The sequence below is a fragment of the Triticum aestivum genome, chromosome 6B, assembly GCF_018294505.1.
Source record: "Triticum aestivum cultivar Chinese Spring chromosome 6B, IWGSC CS RefSeq v2.1, whole genome shotgun sequence".
NCBI lineage: Eukaryota > Viridiplantae > Streptophyta > Magnoliopsida > Poales > Poaceae > Triticum > Triticum aestivum.
In genome coordinates, this window is record NC_057810.1 from 680,930,731 (window position 1) to 680,957,741 (window position 27,011).

General features: G+C 43.8%; 1 protein-coding gene and 1 long non-coding RNA gene across 2 annotated transcripts; both read left to right on the forward strand.

Moving 5' to 3' along the window:
• Positions 1-14,962: 14,962 nt before the first annotated feature.
• On the forward strand, positions 14,963-15,535 carry LOC123135903 (protein bassoon-like). Its single transcript, XM_044555145.1, has 2 exons — positions 14,963-15,193; positions 15,322-15,535. The coding sequence occupies exons 1-2, from the start codon at positions 15,094-15,096 to the stop codon at positions 15,516-15,518; spliced, it is 297 nt and encodes a 98-aa protein (XP_044411080.1). The 5' UTR covers positions 14,963-15,093; the 3' UTR covers positions 15,519-15,535.
• Positions 15,536-24,846: 9,311 nt separating this feature from the next.
• Positions 24,847-25,948, forward strand: LOC123134825 (uncharacterized). The gene is made up of 3 exons (XR_006465747.1): positions 24,847-25,067; positions 25,175-25,398; positions 25,816-25,948. It is a non-coding gene; the product is annotated as an uncharacterized lncRNA (long non-coding RNA).
• The last annotated feature ends 1,063 nt before the right edge of the window (positions 25,949-27,011 follow it).

Sequence of the window (27,011 nt, forward strand, 5' to 3'; positions counted from 1 at the left end):
CGCCAAATACAGCGGGACAGAAGAAGTTTCCTCCCCAAGTGAAAACGGTGAATATGATATACGCTACCGATATCCCCAAAAGGGAGCGGAAGCGCGCACTAAGGGACGTCTATGTGGTGGAGCCAGTCACTCCAAAAATATAACCATGGTCCTCTTGTTCGATCACCTTCGATCGAAGGGACCATCCGACCAGTACCCGTCACGGTGGTTCAGTCGCACTAGTGCTTGACCCTATCATTGACGGATTCCACATCACACGCGTCCTCATGGACGATGGCAGCAGCCTGAACCTGCTTTATCAGGATACAATGCGCAAAATGGGTATTGATCCCTCAAGAATCATGCCCACCAAAACCACCTTTAAAGGTGTCATACCAGGTGTGGAGGCCTGTTGTACGGGCTCAATCACACAGGAAGTTCTCTTCGGATCCCTGGATAATTTCCGAAGCGAAGAGTTACTCTTTGATATCGTCCCCTTTCATAGTGGTTATCACGCACTTCTCGAACGAACTGCATTCGCTCGTTTCAATACGGTGCTGCACTATGCCTACCTTAAGCTCAAGATGCCCGGACCTCGCGGCATTATAACCGTGAATGGAAATACGGAGCGCTCCCTCCGTACCGAGGAGCACACCGCGGCCCTTGCAGTAGAAGTACAGAATAGCCTTCTTAGGCAAAAACTCAATTCGGCAATAAAGCCCCCAGACACCGTTAAGCGGGTCCGTGCTACGCTACAGCAGGACCATCCGGCTCGTTCAGAGCTTAGCTAGCAATTCGGCCTCCGTCCCATTCCTAAGAGAGCGGTGAAATTTGTACCACGCGTACATAACTACGCACTTAAAATACCATGGGAACGGGTGGAGGCACCGCTAGACCACGGTCCACAATGCGGCCCAACCGCTCCTGAATCTGCATACCTTCAGTTTTTCTCTTTCTTTCAGGTTTCTTCTCTTCTCGAGGCCTTTTCTGATAAACCTGCTCATCCGACCCGTAGCGGGACGGATACGCCAAGAAAGCTAGGGGCTTGGACGTACAAGGGAATACCCAGGTGGTCTTTGCTAATGATCATCATACCTGCTTTAACTACCCGCACGCAGCTCGCTCTTGGTCATGGCATATTAAATAGCCTTATTTGCTTATTACACTGCTCATACGCCTTGACGTATTAATCAAATTACAATGAAAATTAATTGGCAGCGTTTGCATTTTTACTGACTTTTCCTTGTCTACTTATTTTTCATCGCAACCGTACATTTTGGTATGCCTTAATTCACCAGGGGCTTCATTGTACCCCATAACACGGCAAGAAAGTCCGAGCACTTTTACAGTGCACTTCGGCACCTCGAACTTATAGCATTATATGCATTGGCTCCGTATCATGTCTTTGGTCAACAGTTGGGTTGCCCGGCTCTTGTGCTTGCTGCCCTACATTCCGCTATATCGGCTAGGGTAGTAAAGTGAGAACTACTGCGATTGTGTCCCGGTTCTTCCGAACGAGCACCTCGGTAGAGAAAGCCGAAAACTAACTGTCATGATGCGGCGAGAGCTGGTCAGCTGTTCGAGAGGTCCCAAAATCCTTAATGATTTCTTCCGCACTATGCGATAACTAATGCATCGTGCAATTGATCGGTTTTTATCCGATCAGGTGATTTCTAATGCCCCAAGTCCGGTCTTTCGAACACTAGGGGCTGCGCCTACCTTTCTTTTGTCAAACTCCTATGGCTAAGTGAGGGTGATAAAGCCTTATAGTCCGATTGCCTGGTTTGTCGCGCTAAACACCTCCTTTAAGGACCAAAAATCTGGAGTAAAGAGTGTTTAGATTCATCCCGAACAGCCCCGTACTTCCTACGTGGGGGCAGAAGCCGACGACTGGCAAATCTCAGCATTACTTTAAAAACGGCCGCACAGGAGGTAATAGTTTGAATAACAAGCATATGTTTTACATAACTTGTTTCATCTTACAACATAGGATAACACGCATCCATTCATGGGAAGGTAATATCCTTGGAACACTGCTCCACCACAAGGCAAGATCCCTTCAGGACACTGTCATAACACAGCTTGGGCTTGCGGTGCTCTTTCCCTTTGGGCGGTCCCTCGGTCATTAGCTTCACAGCATCCATCTTCGCCCAATGCACCTTGGCACGGGCAAAAGCCATTCCCGCACCTTCGATGCAGACCGACCGCTTGATGGCATCCAGCTGAGGATATGCACTAACTGTTGGAAATATGCCCTAGAGGCAATAATAAAATGGTTATTATTATATTTCCTTGTTCATGATAATTTTCTATTGTTCATGCTATAGTTGTATTAACTGGAAACCGTAATACATGTGTGAATACATAGACCACAACATGTCCCTAGTGAGCCTCTAGTTGACTAGCTCGTTGATCAATAGATGGTTATGGTTTCTTGACCATGGACATTGGATGTAATTGATAACGGGATCACATCATTAGGAGAATGATGTGATGGGCAAGACCCAATCCTAAGCATAGCATAAGATTGTGTAGTTCATTTGCAGAGAGCTTTTCTAATGTCAAGTATCATTTCTTTAGACCATGAGATTGTGCAACTCCCGGATACCGTAGGAATGCTTTGGGTGTACCAAACGTCACAACGTAACTAGGTGGCTATAAAGGTGCACTATAGGTATCTCCGAAAGTGTCTGTTGGGTTGGTACGAATCGAGACTAGGATTTGTCACTCCGATGACGGAGAGGTATCTCTGAGCCCACTCGGTAATGCATAATCGTAATGAGCTCAATGTGACTAAGTAGTTAGTCACTGGATCATGCATTACGTAACGAGTAAAGTGACTTGCCGGTAACGAGATTGAATGAGGTATTGGGATACCGGCGATCGAATCTCGGGCAAGTAACGTACCGATTAACAAAGGGAATTGTATAGGGATTGCTTGAATACTTGACATCATGGTTCATCCGATGAGATCATCGTGGAACATGTGGAAGCCAACATGGGTATCCAGATCCCGCTGTTGGTTATTGGCCAGAGAGCTGTCTCAGTCATGTCTGCATGATTCCCGAACCCGTAGGGTCTACACACTTAAGGTTCGGTGATGCTAGAGTTGTTATGGGAATTAGTGTGCAGTTACCGAATGTTGTTCGGAGTCCCGGATGAGATCCCGGACATCACGAGGAGTTCCGGAATGGTCCGGAGGTAATGATTTATATATGGGAAGTCCTATTTTAGCCACCAGAAAATGTTCGGGATTTTTCGGTATTTTACTGGGAAGGTTCTAGAAGGTTCCGGAGTGGGGCCCACCTGCATGGGGGGACCCACATGAATGTGGGTAGTGGGGGAAAGGCCCCACACCCCTGGTCAAGGCGCACCAAGATCCCCCCTTAGAAGGAATAAGATCATATCCCAAAGGGATAAGATCAAGATCCCTAAAAAGGGGGGATAACAATCGGTGGGGAAGGAAATGATAGGATTTCTTTCCTCCCACCTTTGCCAATGCCCCAATGGACTTGGAGGGCAAGAAACCAGCCCCTCCACCCCTATATATAGTGGGGAGGCGCATGGGAGCTTCACCCTTGCACCCTCCCCCTCTCCAACTCCACCTCCTCCTCGGTAGTGCTTGGTGAAGCCCTGCCGGAGAACTGCAAGCTCCACCACCACGCCGTCGTGTTGCCGGAGCACTCCCTCAACTTCTCCTCTCCCCTTTCTGGATCAAGAAGGAGGAGATGTCCCCGGGCTGTACGTGTGTTGAACGCGGAGGCGCCGTCCATTCGGCGTTAGATTGGATCTTCCGCGATTTGAATCGCCGCGAGTACGACTCCCTCATCCACGTTCTTGTAACGCTTCCGCATCGCGATCTTCAAGGGTATGAAGATGCACTCATCCTCTCCCTCTCTTGTTGCTAGAATCTCCATAGATTGATCTTGGTGATGCGTAGAAAATTTTGAATTTCTGCTATGTTCCCCAACAGTGGCATCATGAGCTAGGTCTATTGCGTAGATTCTATGCACGAGTAGAACACAAGTAGTTGTGGGCGTTGGTTTGTTCAATATGCTTACCGTTACTAGTCTTATCTTGATTTGGCGGCATCGTGGGATGAAGCGGCCCGGACCGACCTTACACGTACGCTTACGTGAGACAGGTTCCACCGACTGACATGCACTTGTTGCATAAAGGTGGCTAGCGGGTGCCAGTCTCTCCCACTTTAGTTGGATCGGATTCGATGAAAAGGGTCCTTATGAAGGGTAAATAGCAATTGGCGTATCACCGTTGTGGCTTTGCGTAGGTAAGAAACGTTCTTGCTAGAAACCTGTAGCAGCCACGTAAAACATGCAACAACAATTAGAGGATGTGATATGGCCCAAAAGAATGTGATGAATGATATATGTGATGTATGAGATTGATCATGTTCTTGTAATAGGAATCACGACTTGCATGTCGATGAGTATGACAACCGGCAGGAGCCATAGGAGTTGTCTTAATTTATTGTATGACCCGCCTGTCATTGAATAACACCATGCAATTAATTTACTTTATTGCTAAACCGTTAGCCATAGTAGTAGAAGTAATAGTTGGCCAGACAACTTCATGAAGACACGATGATGGAGATCATGGTGTCATGTCGGTGACGAAGGTGATCATGCCGTGCCTCAAGATGGAGATCAAAGGCGCAAGATGATATTGGCCATATCATGTCACTCTATGATTTGCATGTGATGTTTGTCATGTCTACATCTTATTTGCTTAGAACGATGGTAGCATAAATAAGATGATCCCTCATTAAAATTTCAAGAAAGTGTTCCCCCTAACTATGCACTGTTGCGAAAGTTCGTTGTTTCGAAGCACCACATGATGATCGGTGTGATAGATTCTAACGTTCACATACAACGGGTGTAAGCCAGATTTACACACGCAAAACACTTAGGTTGACTTGACGAGCCTAGCATGTACAGACATGGCCTCGGAACACAAGAGACCGAAAGGTCGAGCATGAGTCGTATAGTAGATACGATCAACATGAAGATGTTCACCGATGATGACTAGTCCGTCCCACGTGATGATCGGACACGGCCTAGTTGACTCGGATCATGTATCACTTAGATGACTAGAGGGATGTCTATCTAAGTGGGAGTTCATTAAATAATCAGATGAACTTAACTATCATGAACATAGTCAAAAGGTCTTTGCAAATTATGTCGTAGCTTACGCTTTAGTTCTACTATTTAAGATATGTTCCTAGAGAAATTTTAGTTGAAATTTGATAGTAGCAATTATGCGGACTGGGTCCGTAAACTGAGGATTATCCTCATTGTTGCGCAGAAGGCTTATGTCCTTAATGCACCGTTCGGTGTGCTGAACCTCGAGCGTCATCTGTGGATGTTGCGAACATCTGACATACACGTTTTGATGACTACATGATAGTTCAGTAATGTTAAACGGTTTAGAATTGTGGCGCCAAAGACGTTTTTGAAACGTCGCGGAACATATGAGATGTTCCAAGGGCTGAAATTGGGATTTCAACCTCGTGCCCACGTCAAGAGGTATGAGACCTCTGACGAGTTTCTTAGCCTACAAACTAAGTGAGAAAAGCTCAATCGTTGAGCATGTGCTCAGATTGTCTGAGTACTACAATCATTTGAATCGAGTGGGAGTTAAACTTCCAGATGAGATAGTGATGTTTCTCCAAAGTCATTGCCACCAACCTGCTAGAGCTTCGTGATGAACTATAACATATCAGGGATAGATATAATGATCCTTGAGCTATTCACGATGTTTGACACCGCGAAAGTAGAAATCGAGTAGGAGCATAAATTGTTGATGGTTAGTAAAACCACTAGTTTCAAGAAAGGGCAAGGGCAAGAAGGGATACTTCATGAAACGGCAAATCAGTTGCTGCTCTAGTGAAGAAACCCAGGGTTGAACCCAAACCCGAGACTAAGTGCTTTTGTAATGAGGGGAACGGTCACTGAAGCAGAACTACCCTAGATACTTGGTAGATAAGAAGGCTGGCAAGGTCGACAGAAGTATATTGGATATACATTATATTAATGTGTACTTTACTAGTACTCCTAGTAGCACCAGGGTATTAGATACCGGTTCGGTTGCTAAGTGTTAGTAACTCGAAACAAAAGCTGCGGAATAAACGGAGACTAGCTAAAGGTGAGATGACGATATGTGTTGGAAGTGTTTCCAAGGTTGATGTGATCAAGCATCGCATACTCCCTCTACCATCGAGATTGGTGTTAAACCTAAATAATTGTTATTTGCGTTGAGCATAGACATGATTGGATTATGTTTATCGCAATACGGTTATTCATTTAAGGAGAATAATGGTTACTCTGTTTATTTGAATAATACCTTCAATGGTCTTGCACCTAAAATGAATGGTTTATTGAATCTCGATCGTAGTCATACACATGTTCATGCCAAAAGATATAAGATAGTAATGATAGTACCACCTACTTGTGGCACTGCCATTTGAGTCATACTGGTATAAAACGCACGAAGAAGCTCCATGTTGATGGATCTTTGGACTCACTCGTTTTTGAAAAGTTTGAGACATGCGAACCATGTCTATTGGTATGTACGCATGAAGAAACTCCATGCAGATGGATCGTTTGGACTCACTTGGTTTTGAATCACTTGAGACATGCAAATCATACCACATGGGCAAGATGACTGAAAGGCCTCGTTTTCAGTGAGATGGAACAAGAAAGCAACTTGTTGGAAGTAATACATTTTGATGTGTGCAGTCCAATGAGTGCTGAGGCACGCAGTGGATATCGTTATGTTCTTACTTCACAGATGATTTGAGTAGATGCTAAGTATATTTACTTGATGAAACACAAGTCTGAATTATTGAAAGGTTCAAGTAATTTCAGAGTGAAGTTGAAGATCGTCGTGACAAGAGGATAAAATGTCTATGATATGATCATAGAGATGAATATCTGAGTTACGAGTTTGGCACACAATTAAGACATTGTGGAAATTGTTTCACAACTAATACCGCCTGGAACACCATAGTGTGATGGTGTGTCCGAACATCATAACTGCACCCTATTGGATATGGTGCATACCATGATGTCTCTTATCGAATTAACACTATCGTTTATGGGTTAGGCATTAGAGACAACCGCATTCACTTTAATAGGGCACCACACAATTCCATTGAGATGACACCGTATGAACTGTGGTTTAGAGAAACCTAAGCTGTCATTTCTTAAAAGGTTTGGGGCTGCGACGCTTATGTGAAAAAGGTATTAGCCTGATAAGCTCGAACCCAAAGCGGATAAATGCATCTTCATAGGACACCCAAAACAGTTGGGTATACCTCCTATTTCAGATCCGGAAGCAAAAGTGATTATTTCTAAAAATGGGTCCTTTCTCGAGGAAAAGTTTCTCTCGAAAGAATTGAGTGGGAGGATGGTGGAGACTTGATGAGGTTATTAAACCGTCACTTCAACTAGTGTGTAGCAGGGCACAGGAAGTTGTTCCTGTAGCGCCTACACCAATTGAAGTGGAAGTTGATGATATTGATCATTAAACTTCGGATCAAGTCACTACTAAAACTCGTAGGTCGACAAGGATACGTACTACTCCAGAGTGGTACGTAATCCTGTCTTGGAGGTCATGTTGCTAGACAACAATGAACCTACGAGCTATGGAGAAGCGATGGTGGGCCCGGATTCCGACGAATGGCTCGAGGCCATAAAATCCGAGAGAGGATCCATGTATGAAACAAAGTATAGACTTTGGAAGAACTACTTGATGGTCGTAAGGCTGTTGGGTACAGATGGATTTTAAAAGGAAGACGGACAATGATGGTAAGTATCACCATTAAGAAAGCTCGACTTGTTGTTAAGATGTTTTCCGACAAGTTCAAGGAGTTGACTGCGATGAGACTTTCTCATTCGTAGCGATGCTAAGAGTCTGTTGGAATTATATTAGCAGTTACTGCATTATTTATGAAATCTTGCAGATAGGATGTCAAAACATTGTTTCCTCGACGATTTTTTTGAGGAAAGGTTGTATGTGATACAACCAGAAGGTTTTGACAATCCTGAAAGATGCTAACAAGTATGCAAAGCTCCAGCAATCCTTCTAAGGACTGGAGTAAGCATCTCGGAGTTGGAATATACGCTTTGATGAGATGATCAAAGATTTTGGGTTTATACAAAGTTTATGAGAAACTTGTATTTCCAAAGAAGTGAGTGGGAGCACTATAGAATTTCTGATGAGTATATGTTGTTGACATATTGTTGATCAGAAATGATGTAGAGTTTCTGGAAAGCATATAGGGTTATTTGAAAAGTGTTTTTCAATGGAAAACCTGGATTAAGCTACTTGAACATTGAGCATCAAGATCTATAAGGATAGATCAAAATCGCTTAATAGTACTTTCAAACGAACACATACCGTGACAAGATTTTGAAGGAGTTCAAAATAGATCAGCAAAGAAGGAGTTCTTGGCTGTGTTAGTATTGAGTAAGACTCAAGACCTGACCACGGCAGAAGAGAGAGAAAGGACGAAGGTCGTCCCCTATGCTTTAGACGTAGGCTCTAAAGTATGCTATGCTGTGTACCGCACCTGAAGTGTGCCTTGCCATGAGTCAGTCAAGGGGTACAAGTGTGATCCAGGAATGGATCACATGACAGTGGTCAAACTTATCCTTAGTAACTAGTTGACTAAGGAATTTTCTCGATTATGGAGGTGGTAAAAGAGTTCGTCGTAAAGGGTTACGTCGATGCAAACTTTGACACTAATCCGGATGACTCTGAGTAGTAAACCGGATTCGTATAGTAGAGCAGTTGTTTGGAATAGCTCCAAGTAGCGCGTGGAAGCTGCATCTACAAGATGACATAGAGATTTGTAAAGCACACACGGATCTGAAAGGTTCAGACCTGTTGACTAATAAACCTCTCTCACAAGCGAGATATGATCAAACACCATGGGTGTTGGATTCATTACAATCACATAATGATGTGAACTAGATTATTGACTCTAGTGCAAGTGGGAGACTGTTGGAAATATGCCCTAGAGGCAATAATAAAATGGTTATTATTATATTTCCTTGTTCATGATAATTGTCTATTGTTCATGCTATAATTGTATTAACTGGAAACCGTAATACATGTGTGAATACATAGACCACAACATGTCCCTAGTGAGCCTCTAGTTGACTAGCTCGTTGATCAATAGATGGTTATGGTTTCCTGAAAATGGACATTGGATGTCATTGATAACGGGATCACATCATTAGGAGAATGATGTGATGGACAAGACCCAATCCTAAGCATAGCACAAGATCGTGTAGTTCGTTTGCTAAGAGCTTTTCTAATGTCAAGTATCATTTCCTTAGACCATGAGATTGTGCAACTCCCGGATACCGTAGGAATGCTTTGGGTGTACCAAACGTCACAACGTAACTGGGTGGCTATAAAGGTGCACTACAGGTATCTCCGAAAGTGTCTTTTGGGTTGGCACGAATTGAGACTGGGATTTGTCACTCCGATGACGGAGAGGTATCTCTGGGCCCACTCGGTAATGCATCATCATAATGAGCTCAATGTGACTAAGTAGTTAATCATGGGATCATGCATTATGGAACGAGTAAAGTGACTTGCCGGTAATGAGATTGAACGAGGTATTGGGATACCGGCGATCGAATCTCGGGCAAGTAACGTACCGATTGACAAAGGGAATTGTATACGGGATTGCTTGAATCCTTGACATCGTGGTTCATCCGATGAGATCATCGTGGAACATGTGGGAGCCAACATGGGTATCCAGATCCCGCTGTTGGTTATTGGCCAGAGAGCTGTCTCGGTCATGTCTGCATGATTCCCGAACCCGTAGGGTCTACACACTTAAGGTTCGGTGATGCTAGAGTTGTTATGGGAATTAGTGTGCAGTTACCGAATGTTGTTCGGAGTCACGGATGAGATCCCGGACGTCACGAGGAGTTCCGAAATGGTCCGGAGGTAAAGATTTATATATGGGAAGTCCTATTTTGACCACCGGAAAATGTTCAGGATTTTTCGGTATTGTACCGGGAAGGTTCTAGAAGGTTCTGGAGTGGGGCCCACCTGCATGGGGGGACCCACATGAACATGGGTAGTGGGGGCAAGGCCCCACACCCCTGGTCAAGGCGCACCAAGATCCCCCCTTAGAAGGAATAAGATCATATCCCGAAGGGATAAGATCAAGATCCTTAAAAGGGGGGATAACAATTGGTGGGGAAGGAAATGATGGGATTTCTTTCCTCTCACCTTTGCCAACGCCAAAATGGACTTGGAGGGAAAGAAACCAGCCCCCTCCACCCCTATATATAGTGGGGAGGCGCATGGGAGCTTCACCCTTGCCCCTGGCGCAGCCCTCCCCCTCTCCAACTCCACCTCCTCCTCGGTAGTGCTTGGCGAAGCCCTGCCGGAGAACTGCAAGCTCCACCACCACGCTGTCGTGCTGCCAGAGCTCTCCCTCAACTTCTCTTCTCCCCTTGCTGGATCAAGAAGGAGGAGATGTCCCCGGGCTGTACGTGTGTTGAATGCGGAGGCGACGTCCGTTCGGCGTTAGATCAGATCTTCCGTGATTTGAATCGCCGCGAGTACGACTCCCTCATCCGCATTCTTGTAACGCTTCCACATCATGATCTTCAAGGGTATGAAGATGCACTCATCCTCTCCCTCTCTTGTTGCTAGAATCTCCATAGATTGATCTTGGTGATGCGTAGAAAATTTTGAATTTCTGCTACGTTCCCCAACACTAACCAGCCGCTTCATGAGTCCGAAGTAGCTGCTGGGAATAGGTTCGGTAGGCCATAGCCGGATAATCAAATCCTCGAGGGCTAGTTCGGCCACCCTATGCAGATCGACCAGCTGTTTCAGCTGATCGGTAAAGGGTACTAGGTATTCTGGCGCAGGATATTGCAACGAGAACAGCTTCCCTGCAGAGCTCCCCTCTTTGGCTCGGTAGAATTGTTCGGCATCAGACATGCTGCGCGGTAGATCTGCAAACACCCCTGAAGAACTCCGAATCCGGGTCAGTAAACGAAATCTTTCCTTCGTGTATTTGCTCGGCATAATAAAGGCCTTACCCGCGGCGATCTTTCGGGCCTCCTGGATTTCCTGGAGGGCGCCTTGGGCTTCGACCCGGGCATCATGTGCGGATAGGCGAGCCTTGGTGAGTTCGGACTCTTGGTCCTTTATACTCTGCTCCAAGGTCTCGCACTTCCCTATGGCCTCTTGGAGCTCTTGTTGAACTTCAATGACCCGGGCCTCGTGGTTCTCATGAGTGGCCTGCTCATTGGCCGCCCTTTTCTTGGCCTCGGCTACCGCCTTCTTAAGAGCCTCGACTTCGGCCGCCGCTTCTATTACATACCATGACATTTTTTCAGTCAAAATAACCACTCACTTGTATTCAAATACAGACGATGTTATCCCATACCTTGGTTATCCTCCAATTGCTTGTTACTTGGCCGAGTGCCTTTTCGGCCCGCTCCAGTCTCTGCCTCAGCCCGAAGACCTCCATAGTATGAGCGGTTGCAGCTAATAGCGATGCCTGATCATTCACATAGATATTTCCTAGTTAGTCTCCTGCGAAATGTATCTGATCCTCTGTCCGGCTTTCTTTTCAAAACACCGAATAGTGTATTAGGGGCTACTATCTATATTATGACAATCTTTTAACTTCATTACTTACCTCAAAGCCTGTTAGAAGGCTGGTGCAAGCTTCGGTCAGCCCGCTTTTGATGGACTGAACCTTCTCAATCACTGCACCCATAAGGGTACGATGCTCTTCAACGATGGAGGTGCTTTGCAGCGTCGCCAACAAAGTATCCGGCACCCAAGGGTAGACTGAGGTTGCCGGTGGAATAGGTGCACCACCTTTTGTTGAGGAAGGTTGCTGGCCTAACTCCGGAGCCGTATTGATCTCCGGAGTTGTCTCTGGCTGGGGGGCCGAATTCAGGATGGCCCCGCCTTCAGCATCCATGGGGATCTGCTCCCCCATGTGTCCGGTCGCCGGGGTTTGACCCTTCGGCGCCACGGTCTCCCGAGCTTCGCCCTAGCCTGGGCCCCTCTGGGACGACACCTCAGTGTTGTCCATATCTTTGGGGGAGGAGGCCGTCAGGAGAGTCTCGTTGTTCATTGCATCCGAGTCCAACGAATCTTCTGACGAAGATCGCCCGATTTCGGATCCGGCCGGACTGTAGAATATGAGGACTCGGTACATCAATACTATGCAAAAGTGAGACTGGATATATAGAGATGTCCGGGTTTCTTTGTACTCATGACTTGGCCACGGGCTTGACCCTGGGTTCCCACTTTGGGTTGCTGTCGGCGGCCGCGATAGGTTCGTCTAGAAGGGATGCTTTCCCCTTCTTAGACGTTCGGCCTCCAAACGTGTGGAGGTCGTCCTCTTCTTTCTCCCCCTCACGAGGGGGACTGGCTTTCTTCTTCTTCTTCCTCTCCCTCTTCCTCGTCTTTTTCAGAGGAGTGGGCCTTGGTGTCTTCGGACACCACGTCCGACGTGCCCTTACGACGAAGCCTGCCCCTGGTCTCCTTGGCCTCCTTCTGGGCCTTCTTCTTCGGCGCCTTGTATGGCGCCGGGACCAGCATCTTCATCAGAAGTGGGCCCGCTTGTTCCTCAGGCAGCGGAGCCGGATAGTAGATCCGCTCTGCCTTTTCCTTCCAGGCCTGGGAGAATTGTCGGGGAAATATTAGGTGTTTTTCCCAGGGTATACAAATAAAGGACACACATTGACAACAAATAAAGACTCACCGAACTTGCGGGCCGGGACGCTTTGTGCCCGCGGTCCTCGGCGGTGTCCGGCCACGACTTGCTGGACTTGAATAGCACCTTCCAGATGTCCTCGTGTGTCGTGTCGAAGAACTCTAGCAAGGTTTGGTCCTTGGCCGCATCAAACTCCCATAGATGGAAAGTTCGGTGTTGGCAAGGAAGGATCCGGCGAACTAGCATCACCTGGGCCACATCGACAAGTTTGATATTCTTGTCCCCCATGCTCTTGATACGCACGCGGAGTGCCATCAGCCCGTCGGACGAAGGCCAGTCTAGGCCCTTTTCGGGCCAGGACATGAGCTGCAGTGGAGCTCCAGATCAGAACTCAGGGGTGGCGGCCCATTTGGCGCCGCGTGGCTCGGTGATATAGAACTACTGTTGTTGCCAACCTTTGACAGACTCATTGATTTTACCTGATGGCCATTTGACGTTGGGCATCTTGCTCACCATGGTTCCTCTACACTCGGCGTGTTCGCCGCCGACCACCTTGGGCTTCACGTTGAAGATCTTTAGCCACAGCGCGAAGTGTGGCGGGATGCGGAGGAAGGCCTCGCACACGACGATGAATGTCGAGAACCTGAGGAAGGAATTGGGGATAGATCATGGAAATCTATCCTGTAATAGTACGTAAGGCCGTGAACAAATGGGTGGAGGGGAAACCCCAACCCACGGATGAAGTGGAGGAGGAATACAACCCTCTCGTGGGGTTCTGGAGTAGGGACGATCTGTTCCGCCTCTGGGAGACGGTGTGCGATCTTCTTGGCCAGGTATCCGGCCTCTTGGAGCTTCTTGATATCCTTCTCCTGAACGAAGGAGGCCATCCACTTGCCCTGCGCTCCGGATCCAGACATGATTGGAGTGCTTTTTTGGGCGGAAGAGATGGGAGCTTGAGCGCTGGAGCTCGAGGATGAATGAGCAGAGGAAGAAGAGGGCGTGGGTGAAAGAGGGGAATCCTTATCCCTTTATATAGGCAGTAAAAATCGTGCGCCTCCCCGTTCGCCCTAAAACTCGCTTATTTCCCAAGCGTCGTGCTGATGGCACGGTTGGGTTACCCATGCCCGTATTGATGAGAATCCTATGATAAGCGGACACGATCTCTGCTTCGACAAGATGTGCCAGTGAAACCGCGCCTCAAAATACGGAGGGGCGGGATAAAAAACGGTTCGAATAAAGATCGGGCCGTGGCGTGATGTCACGCTAAGAGTTGTCAGCAGATTGGACTCGTGGGATATTATACTCTCTACAGTGGTGTGCAGAATTGTTTTTGCAGAGCCGGACATGATTCTTGTGTTCAAGATCTACTTTGAAGTATTCGGAGAAGTAACCCGCCTTGCAATGCCGAAGACAATCTGCGCGCCAGACTCAGGGGCTACTGAGGGAGTTCGAGATTAAGGGGTCCTCGGACAGCCGGACTATACACTTTGGCCGGACTGTTGGACTATGAAGGTACAAGATTGAAGACTTTTTGCCGTGTCCGGATGGGACTCTCCTTTACGTGGAAAGCAAGCTTGGTGGTTAATATATGAAGATTCCTTTTTCTGTAACCGACTCTGTGTAACCCTAGCTCCCTCCAGTGTCTATATAAACCGGACGGTTTAGTCCGTAGGACAGCAAGAATCATAACCATAGGCTAGCTTCTAGGGTTTAGCCTCTTTGATCTCGTGGTAAATCTACTCTTGTAATACTCATATCATCAAAATCAATCAAGCAGGAAGATGGACAAAAAAAAGCTCAATTTGTGAGGAAGTAAGCAAGTTAAAAGTTGAAGATAAAAAGATTGTAATTAGCATAATTAGTTTCCTTTCCTTTTAATTTCAAACTTTTAAGATGTAATCATTAATTACTTCTGTATATTTATGTGTAGTGCAAAGTCCATATTGATTGATCATAATAAAGGAATTAATTTCCCAAGTTTTTTTTAAATTTCCCAAGAGGTTAGACCATACGAGCCACCACTGGATTGGACAATATTAATGGCTCATATTAACTTGGACCATCTTAAAATTTCTCATTTCATAAATGAAAAGATATCGCCGCATGCCTCGCTTACTCACGGGTGCATCACGAGGGAGCCAGCACAGGACCGAAACGGCCGCGAATGCCTCGAGGTCACACGCCACACGGAAGAGCAGAGCCAAGATCCAGCGACCCGGGTCGAGGATTTCATACCCGTACGTCGAACAGCCCACAATCTCACATCCGCAGAGATAGAGTCTCTCAGGGAGCAAGTAGTGTCTCAGTGGAGTGCTCGCTTACTCAAGCTGCGATCTCGTCAACTGAAGCCGTCCCTGACTGTGATCCGCCCACGCAGCTTGATGGGCCGAAGCATAGCCATCTGGTTGCTCGTCGCCGCCGCCGTCATCCTGCCCCTGCTGGTGGCGGTCGCCACACATCGCCTGCCGCGGCATGCTCCAGGTACGCACGGCACGATCGAGTGCCAAGAGATTTCCCTCACTTGGATGATACGGATCCTAGCTAGTCTGCTGCCTATGCATGCACGAATGGGTGACTGATGTGATTTCGGTGCTGATTGATGATGCTAGGTGGCGGCTCCGGCGCGTGGGGTCGACCGGAGGGGCTGCGCCATGGCGCTAGGATGCCGGGTGTGGGAGCTGCGAGGCGCCTGGGGCAGAGGACGCCGTTGAAGGCGCCTCCCTCGCCGGACCCCGATCCCGGCAAGGGCACGTCGACGCGTCGGCTGCCCACGCGCCTCCCCTCTCCTCCGTCGATCAAAGAATAGTGGCCATTAATTTTTTGCACACACCGACCAGTCTTGGACGGTTTCTCAACAGCATGCACAATAAAAACGGCAATAGATAACCATTGTCAAAATAAACTATCTTCCCTTTATTTTGTCAGGCACATCTGCAAGTCATCTCATAACAATGCAGAGTTTTTCCAAAAAAAACAGGATCTATAGCGACAATCTCTTCTTCCTCGATTCCGACAGCCGGCACCCATTTAATAACGCTTACGAGAGTCGTAAAAAACTAATCATGTGATCTGATCCATCCTCTCCCTCTCCCTCTCACACGTGTTGCCCGATTTTCTCCATGCCCGCCCTCCCTCCCCCCTTTTCTGACTTATGAACCCCCCGATCCGATGACTCTTAAACGACTACGCATCGAGCGGTTCGTTTTCTCTCGATACAACCACCTCTATCACCCAATAGGACCCGACATGCATTGGGGAATAAAACTCTCGTTTGTAATGACCCCATGCATTTTGTATTAATTAATTGGCAACAAATCAAAAGAACGACAACATTGGTGATGAAGGAACACGTTACACTAGGCTTAGAAATGAAAATGACAATTTTCTTGGATGGGCCTAACACAAAAGGGAGTGAGTTCTACGATTTCTTTTACAAAAAGACTTTTCTTAGATATGATAGTATCATTGTTGTTTCTACATTAGCAATGCGATTCCAATGATGGTAAACCAAACATAGCGTCCGTTTGTTTTCATTTATTAGTCGAGAGAGCTAAGTCAATACAGATCTCCCCCCCCCCCCCCCCCCCCTCTCTCTCAATTTTTGGGCTTCGATTATTGTTAGGTTACAAATCCTCATTACGCTATATTCCCGATTTTCTTCATTTTTGTATTTAGTCTTACAAACCCAAACGAAAAGAGTAGTTGGCTTGATTGCATTCGTAATCCAGGAATCTAACGTAATTAACATGTCCCCCTTTGAGATAGCCAGACGTAGTACCTTTTTTGAGGAATGTTTCAAAGAGGGGTAGGGTGCATGTAGGGCTTATTTTAGAAAAAAGAATCAACTCACTATATAGAGAAAACTGGGTCAAAAACCATAAATGCATCGTTATTAAAAGAGAACGTGTAGAACCCCATCAACATGGAAACACCTAGCAAAACTAGGCAACGCGGCAAACCAACATGTGGTTGCGTGATTAGAGGGACTGTGGTATCCCCAGCCCATCAGGATTCAAGTCCTGGTGCTCGCATTTATTTCTGGATTTATTTTAGAATTTCCGGTGATGCGCATTCAGTCGGAGGAAACGTTTCCGTCGACGACGAGGTGCCTAAGGTGACTTCATAAATTTCAAGATGATATGCTGGCTCAGTCTTTCGGAGGTGCTCATAGGGGTAGGATGTGTGTGTGCGCGCGTTCATATGGATGAGTGTATGCGCGTGTGTATGAGCGCTTGCGTCTGTACTGTGTTTCAAAAAAAACTAGGCAACGCGATCCAACAACAACCGTGTAGGTGTCCTAGCATCGCTCACTAGCTGATATCACCTATGCCCCCGAAACCGGACCCGCAGGCCCATAAAGTTGACCTTTACCACCATGTACATGCGTTTCAATTAGAGTGATGCTATACACACGACGAAATTGCAGCCGACATGCGCACGATCCCATGTGGCAGCATCAGTAGCGCTCGTACATGCAGGAGGTAGTTGGTTTTCGTGTTAGGTGATGCATGCACACTATGTATCGTCCGCAGATCGTTCAATCATGTCGTGTGTGAAGCCATTTCGTTTCAATTATGCTAAGATGTGAAACTAGATCTTCGTCGCCCAGTAGAATCACTTGTGACCAAAATGAGTACAAAATCGGCGCACCTTCGGACCATACGGCTGAAGCTTGCACCATGTGCAATTAGAAAGTATGTTGCCTTATTACATTCTCTAGAACAATGAATAATGCAAAAACGAAAAAAAAATAACCAGACAGAGATTTTTATTTCCTGGAAGAGGACGCCACTGAGCGATCTATCATGGTAATTATCACTAATGGCTCGCTTCACTAGGAGGGACTATATTTCGACCACGGCTGCAATCATGCCCCAGCTCTGAGTTGGGGATTCTAAATATGTTGGATATGACCCACCCATATAGCCACTGCCTCCCCGAGCTCGTTTTGTACGACAAACCCCAAGTTGCCACGCAAGGCATTATTTGGAGTGCTTTCCATCAACATTGATCTTCAGTGGGTCCCTTCTATTGAGGAATGTTACAAAGAGGCGCATGGTGTATGTACTATTTATTTCCGGAAAAAAGTCAACCCACACTATACGTAAAACTGTGCCAAAACCCTTAAATGCATGGTTATTAAAAAGGAACGTGTAGAACCCAATAGCATGGAAACATCTAGCAAAAATAGGCATGCATCACAATCTAACAACAACTATGCAGGCATCCTAGCATTGCTCGCCAACTGATATCATCTCTGCTCCATGAAACCACAGCCATGAACCCACAAAGTTGACCTCTACCACCAGGCACATCCATCAAAAAATGTGGGTAAAATGTGAAACTAGCTCTTCGACAACGCCTTCGAGAATGAAGTGGTACCTAAATACCTAATCAGGGTTAGGATAGATGTGTGTATGATGCTTGGTCGTCTGATGTTTTGGTATCATTGCGTGTGAGCTGGCCAAGGAAGTTACAATTTACAAGTGCCTAATTTTGCCTTAGAATTACTTATTTATTATTTTTATACAGGTCCTTGATATTTGGAAAATCTTTCATTCGGAATCCTATGACCGGCTTTTGTAGACATTTAAGGGGTGGTTTTCTATCCACTTTGAAGCAGCCTACGCCATCTTCTGAAGCCTCACAATCATCCTAACCTACACGAGTCGAAAAGCAAGTAGGTCCATGTATGATCAAGCCATGTCGTTAGCTTAAAAGGCAGGTAGCTTAAACCGAGACCTATTCCACTAGGGTTGGACGAACAACAGCCACTGGCGGGAGACCTTCTGTCCCCTCGCCTTCAGATCGCCAAGAGGTGAGAGAGGTGAGAGGACCTCAGATCGCCAAGAATCATATGGTCTTCGTCAACATATATTGGTGCTCGTTGTATTTTTGCGAAGAAAAACACTACATTCTTTATTTGGCGATGCCATGGAGCCGAAAAGGCTTGTGTCCTTGCATAGTCAATTATTCAGACGACTAAGTTTATTTTAGTGTGCCATGTTGCTTTTGTTGCTTTGGTTCTTCGTGGAGTTAAAATCTTTCCTCGAGAGTATGCTGGGGATCTTGCGGTTCGACATCCTGCACTTCTAGGGAATCATCCCTAGCCCAAGTATGTTCACCACTTATGGTTTCCCATCTTTTTAGATGGGCGACTCAAGGGGCTTTCAGAAACCTTTACTGAACCAAGTTTGTGCAGGTAAACAAGCGGCGGTATCGTTGCTCCGCTTCAATTGCAGTCTCTTTAGGGTTTAGGATTTAGGGTTTAGGGTTAAAGTCTTGGCACTATTTCATCTTGCAAAGATTGACACCATATAAAAGAGATTTCATTGTAATTCTTAGTTGTACGAGTTACTTCGTAATTTCTTGTATCTTGGATCCAAAGCATTGAACCTGCAATGTTAGCTAGTGTGAATGAAATTACAGGTATTTCTCATAAAAACTTGTGCGCAAATAGCCATCTGGGGTAAGTGTGTATTAAAGGAAAAAAGGTTAGTAATGGAACTTCAGTAATATCACAACTTCAACCCATAGAGTGCAAAAACAACACCACAAACTATGTAGAATACTCTTTTTTCCAAAAATGCATTTGATACTGTCTGAAAACTTTGAAGTACCATGATAAACACTTAGTAAATACATGATAACAGTTTTTAATACATGATGACTAGTTTCTCATAAACCATAAACATTTTAAAAGTATACCATGAACATTTTAAAAGTACACCATAAACATTTGATACGGTATGAAAACTTTTAAGTACCATGATAAACATTTAGTAAATACATGATAACAATTTTTAATACATGATGACTAGTTTTTCATATGCCATGGCCATTTTGTTAAATATTAAGCATTTCTAATACACAATGAACATTTTAAAAGTACATGGTGGACCTTTTCAGTAAAATGTAAACAAACCAGTTTTTAGTACACGATGAACACTAATTAATTCACAAGGAACTTTTAATACAAAGAAGAACATTTTAAATAGTTCATAAACATATTTTAATACACAATACGCAATGAATATATTTTTAATATACACCATAGTTTTCTTGGTTACACCATTAACATTTTAAACACATGGCAAAACCCTTTTTTTAATGGCACATATATTTTAGTAGCTGATGAATAAAAATAACCAGAAGAAATGAAAAAAGGAAAATGAAAGAAAAATAGGAACAAGGAAAAGGGGAAACTAAACAAAAAATAAGAAGATAAATTAAAAATGAGGAAAAGGAAATGAACAAAATAAAAAGGTAGAGAACCCCAAAAAATAGATAAAGAATAGATAGAAACACCAAAAAACCAAACCAACCTGGTTCACGGAAAACATTTAGAAAACAGCGGTAAATACCTATTGAAAGAATAGATGGTGAAATGTCACCAATTATTTGCCCGGTTTTCCCTAGGTTTTATGGAGAAAAAATTGCACTATTTTCTCGCGTGAAAAAATAATGCTTCCATGAGAATCAAAAATTTCGTTCTCCTAGAGGCACAGATTTGCTTCAGGGAGAAGTGTTTTTAGAAAAAATAGATAATAATGTGAAAACGTATCGACATTATTTTAAAATCAATTAACATTTTTAATTTCATGTTTTATTTTGAAATTTGCACATGATTTTTAAAATTTTCATTTTTATTTTCTAATAATTTTTTAAAACAACTGTGAACCTTTTAGATTTCTGAACATTTATGAAATTCACTTTGAATTACATGCAAAATTTAAAATTCATTATTTTGTTTCAAATCTAGCAAAGACGCCAACACAATACATATGATAAAGTTGAGAGACGTGAAGGTCATTAAGGTGAAGGGAAATGACATTCACATGCTAATTAGCAAAGATGACAGCACAATACGTACTCTATGTATGCTTAATTCACAATCTTTTTTTTACAAACACATGTAATTTTATTCATACTTATAACAATTACAGGTACACTGATTTGGATCCAAAGTCTAAGAAAACAAAAACTAACTCATATGACCAAAAAATACAATGAAATCTCTTGAAAACACCTTCTTCTTGCTATTCTCTGCTAGAAGAAATACTTTAAAGACTTCGGTAAAGAGGCTGCAATTGAACTGGAACAACGATGTTGTCACTCTTTCACCCGCACAAACATTACCAATAATAGTTTTTGAAAACCGTCTTGAGTCGCCCATCCAAAAAGATGAGAAGCGTTCTGTGTCATGAGGCATTGGCCGTAGTTATGTTACGTACAGAGAAAACTCAGCCGGCGCCGCATCGTTGTACTAACAGGTCGGGCTTGTGGATGGATCGACCACTTGTAGTGCTATGTGCTATGTGCTATACAATGGATGCCACTATGTCTCGCTTAAAGCGAGACGACAGGCGAATGGAACCATCACGTAATGGGCGCGCCAGATGAGCCGGCCCATCACATCTTGTTTCTTTTTCAGTTTTTATTTTCTCATTTTTTGTTTTCATTTTATAAATTTATTTTTGTACTTTTGATTACACTTATAAAAACCTAAAATATATATTGCAAAATAATAATATAGTAAATGATCCGAAAATTCTAATCACGCATTTGAAAAATGTCAAATATGTATTAAAAATATTGACAAAAATATATATATAATATGTGTGACAAAATATGATCACGTATTTAAAAAATGTTAATCAAGTATTTGAAAAATGTTAATAAAGCATTTGAAAAAATGTTAAATGTGCATCATAACAATGTTGACCCTGTATTAAAAAATGTTAATCTTGTATGTTAAATGTTAATTAAATATTAGGAAAACATTAAATGTGCATAAAAATAATGACCATGAATTAAGAAAATGTTAATATTTTAATCAAAATATTAATAAGTCATTTGAAAAACCTTTAAAATGTGTATAAATTGTTTTTTACCATGTATTCAGAAAATATAAATCTTGTAAAAAATGATTATCTTGTATTTTAATAATGGTAAACGTGTCTTAGAAAAATGTATTATATATACCTTAATGTACAATGTGCATGGAAAAAGGTAGACATCAAAAATATAAGTTTTCAAAAAATGTTAAACCTGCATATAAAAATACTTTTCATGTATACAAAAAGTGTTGAATTTCTAGTAAAAATTTAACATGTGTTGGAGAAAAAAGTAAACCAATGAAAATCAACAAAACACATAGGAAACCTATGAAAAAAACTTTTCAAAAACAAAAGAAAATGAAAAACCAAAAAAAGTGCAAAAAATGGAAATAGAAAAAACTGATGAAACCAAGAAATAAACAAAGAAAATGAATAAAGAAAGAAAACCTAATAATGAAAATAGAGAAAGAAACAAAAAAAAGCGAAGAAAAGGAAAAAAACAATGAAAACCAAAAAAGATACGAAGAAAACCAATGAAAATGAAAAGAAAAAATCGAATTAAAAAAATAGCAAAGAAAAAATAGTAATAACTGAGAAGAAGCAAAGAAAAAACAAAGAAAATACTTTAAAACCCAAAAAAAGAAACGAGGAAATAAAAACAAAGAAAACAATGCAAATGAATGAAAAAATAGTGAAAATTGATAAATAAGAAAAGAAAGACCATAAAAACCAGGAAAGAAAGAAAGAAAAATCAAAGAAAATTCAAGAAACTAAGAAATAAAGAAAAACCAATGAAAATCAAGAGAGAAACAAAAAACATAATGAAAATGAAGAAAAAAAGAAAAATTTGTAAAACCAGTAAAGAAGCAAAGAAAACCATTGGAAGAATATAGAAAAATTGTAAGAACCGAAGAAAAATGACCAAAAACAAAGAAACCCGAAGAAGAAGCGGAATAATAATGAAAATCGATGAGGAAACGGGAAAAGCCAGATAAGAATTAAAGAAACCGAAAGAGAAACAAACAAAAACACAGTAAACCACGTCGAACAACACACAACCAGCGAACGGTCTAGCGCTAAAGGAGGGCCTACCCAGTACTGTATGGTCGCTGGGAAACCTCAAGCAAGATGGAACGAAGTCTCACTATAAGCGACATATAGATATTGTGCTATGCAACGAGTGAATTTGTTTTTGTTTTGAAAGATCCAACAATTGCTGGATTTTGATTGATCATTAGCAGGAAGGAAAGGATCCTAGGATCAAAAGGAAGAAAGCAGAAAAACAACATCGAGGCCGGCCAAAGTACATGTCCAACTTCACTACTCGTAAAAACATATCTCTCACGATGGATCCCCGAGGGGCTCTCAATGCATTTTCCACCCGTCAGTCAATTGGCGAAAGCTCGATCTTATCAATAATAATCTTTATGATATACCTTCAGGATGGCAGCTTCTTACAGAAGGTGCATTTGTTGCGCTCCTACCAAATTTCGCAGCAAGTGAACACCAACAAAGTTATTGTCCCTTTCTTGTGTCATTGCAAATGCAGATACAAAAGAGTGAATTTCCTTTGCGCGTTCGAAATCCCGGCCAACTTGTTGTACCATGTATGTGTGCATCAATATTAATTGATCGATCGTGACCACTGCAGTGCTGCTAGTAGGTGGCAACGAGGATCTGTGGGGAAGCCGGGTGCTGCATGAGAGGCGAGAGCGACGTGTGGGAGCGACGTGTGGGAGCTGGGAGGCACTTGGGGTAAAGGGTGCCAGTGAAGAAGCCCCCCTCACCCAACCCCAACGACATGAACACTATGGTGAAGCCTGATTTGCCGTCACCGCCATTATCGATCTACTGGGTATACAAGTATGCGGATTTGATGCTCACTTGTCGATTATTTGCAACATTGCATGCATTCACGTGGGACATAGCCGCAAAATATTTTCTTAGGATTATCTATTTTTTGGCAAAAAGACCCTTAGATCTATTACCCATAGACCAACAGTACAAGACAACATTGACAAAGAAAGATACTACAACCAGGTCCCTTGGATGCCTCACTCCTCCAATCTCCTGGATGCGATGACAGTGCATCGCCTCAGCTGCTCCATTAGCTTCCCCAGTGCTAGATTCCGACGAACCTTGTAGTATAACATGAGAGGGAAGTCATCACTGCCAAACATCTCGGAGATGTAGTCGTAGTCACCAGATCATAAGCCAAAGAGCTAAGAGCCTTGATGTCGCCCAAGCCAGCGCAGAAGCACCAGAGCAGGGCACACCACTGCTGCCACCTAGGATGAAAACAAACAGTGTTAACCACCCAAATCATGAACAAACTCTCGGGGCTTCCCGGCGACACTGAAGAAGCCAACGCCGTAACGCGGGTGAAGCCCGAAGACAGAACAGCCGATGGTACCATCGTGTCCACCTTAACAGCAGCACTAGGGCCAACATCCAGATATTGTTTCATGACAAAGCTCGGAGCGTCGTTGTTGAGGGGGAGCAAGGATCGGGCTTATTCCATATGCGCTGACGCCACTCTCCCACATCACTGTGGGACAAGCAAGCGCACACCTATTTACACACTAGAAAACTGGATCTGGGGTTCCCCCACCCGCCCACCGCCGGAGAGGCCGGAGAAGGGGAGGAAAAACCACAGTGGCATCGAGGAACTGAGGGAGCCCTTTCTTCGCCCAGAGCCTAACTTGAACGACTCCAAACCTTTAGCATTATCTTTGCAAGTACAATGTTGGAGTTGTGTTGTTCTCTCACACTTCGTACGGAAGATTGTTTTTTCTAGTTTCTCTATTTTTAGTCACCCCTTCTTTTTGGGGGAAAAATAAGGTTAATAGTATATCGATTGATTAAATGACAAAGGTTATGGGCCTCTGGCAGGCTAAATGTTACATTTTGGTCCGGCCTAATCATGGGTTCGCGGCTTGATCCACTTTGCCGCGTGAGAGATGTGAAGGGGAAGGGCTACACGACAATTGGCAAAGGGAGTGTATCACCAGGGTGGAACTGCAAGCAACATACATCTAGACATGCATGGTCAACACCTGCAAGACGAGCAGAGCCAAAATCGTATCCATGCTACTGGCTGGCAGAGGATTTAAGAGTGTCGCTATAGGACAACGAACAACGAACAACTCCCGATGTCTATCCCATGCAGCTACTAACTCAAACCCACATTTTTATTTGGTTTGCGTGCAAGTTTTTTTTCCTTTTTAGCTTGCTCCCAACCCTTTCCCCCTATTTATTCCATTGCCTCCCCTTGTTTTGCAGCTTCACAGGCAACCGATGTGTTAACTACTCTGATCATTGTGTAGGCAATTTCCCCTCTCTTTCCTCTTCGCCTTCCAGATCTCTCATCGTACCCAACTCTTCCCCTCTAGACGCCATGATCTACCAACGGAGGGCCACATGTTTTATCTTCATCGCCTTCCTCCTCCTCCTACCACTGATGGCATCCTATCCATGTGTGGCCGCCGCACATGACCCACCACGCCATGCTCCAGGTATATCTATATGCGCAACTGAGTTCCCTTTGGATATTTCCGAATCCTGGATTTGTTGTTCATATGTATGGATGCGTGCATTAATGGAATTACTATGATGATGCTAGGTGGCAACATTGGTGTGTGGGGGTCGTTCAGATGGGCTGAATCATGAAGGGGAAAAGGTGTTTGGGATGAGAGTTGCGAGGCGCTTGGGGCAGAGGATACCGATGAAGAACCCTCCCTCGCCGGTCCCCAACGAAAACATGGGGGTGGTGTTACCCTTGACACCGCCACCACCATCGTTGATCAATAAACAGGTGTTGGAGGTCCAGGATACAAGCATGCCATGGTGACTTTCGTGCACCTCCTTATCTGTTGTTGTCGTGTTACAAGAATAATTTCGCTATTGTGAAATAAGTTGGCATGCTTCAAAGTGTTAAAATATATTGTTCGCTTATGAATACCAATTTGGACTTTTGAGAGAAATGGTAAAAATATAATTTTATTATAGTCAGAGTCAAGTGGTCTCAAGCTTAAGACCTGGTCGACGAGCTACTAATAAATTAGTTGTAGCATACATACATAACTTTTCTAAGTGGAACTATTATTTTGATATTGATGAAAAATAAACTAAAGGCATGTTAAGCTATTTACAATAGCACACACCCCAATGAACTATTTATCCAGTTTAGCTATCTTAGGCCTCTAAGAAAATCCGATAATTCATGTTTCTTCCTTAATTCTATTTTCCTTCCATTACATGCAGTAACTGAAGAGGAGATTGGCCATACATGTGACCCACTGCGGATCTCTAGGGGAATGTCATATTTATTAGGCAATAGAGCGATGTGTGGGCCCTCAAAGATAATTAATGGACCAAAATTGGTGTGGTTAAAGAAGAAATTTTGGATGCCTTGGTCCTTCCTATTTGGCCACTTAAATAAACCCAAATATATATGATCATTTATTTCTCCGTTTGCACGGCAATTTATTTCATTTTTTATGTTTAGTTAAGGCATTGTCATCCAAACATGCATTCCAATGTACATTGGACAAATCTATCAAACAACTAAACATAACCATAATTTGTGCCAAAAGGCATTGATGAACAAGTCCATTCCAAAAAACCATCAATGCACGGTGGACCAAATGCCATCATAGTTCACAAGGGCTTCACGCACTCGCGTTGTCACCGGTGGCACCACCATTGTCGTCGCCACCATTGCTGCTACCAACACATATCTTAGCCAAGATGTCGCCATGATTAAACTCCCAATATTGCCTTGCCTTCTCATCCATCTTGCTAGGATCCATCCACATGGTTGCATGTTCCTCGGCCACCCTCTTGTTCCTTTGCTCCTCAGCCGCTAATGCAACATTTGCTCCTCACTCTCAATCTTTTTCTTTTTCTCCGCGACCTCAATTTCAAGGCTTGTCACCTCAAGTTCAAGTTTTTCTTTTCTTATGCTAGCACCTTTATCTCCTCGGCTATCACCTATTCCTTCTATTTTGTCTCCTCCATCAATTCCATCTCATAGAAACAAGTCATCTTCTCCTCCTCCCGATCGCCACCAATGCCCTCTTAACATCCACCATCGCAATCAACTCTTCCTTGTATGCTCCAACACAACCATTCTTCATGCTTTGCAATTTTCAATCCATCCGGACGCACATGAGGAGTGGATGGATTATCGACCAAATCATCATCATCAACACTGGTGTTGAGCCTTTGCCTCTTCTGTGTGGTTTCAAGGTTTCTTATTGTCCACTTGTCATGGCCATCAAGCTCCGTGTAACAATGATGCAAAGGAAATGCTTTTGAGACGTTTTTGTTGTTCCTTTCCTTGTAAAGAGCTTGAATGACGGGTTCATGCTTGTTGATGGGCACTCCACCTAGCGATGCAAGGTTGACTAGCTCAACATATTATTCCCACCAATTGCATTGATCTTAGATCGCACTCC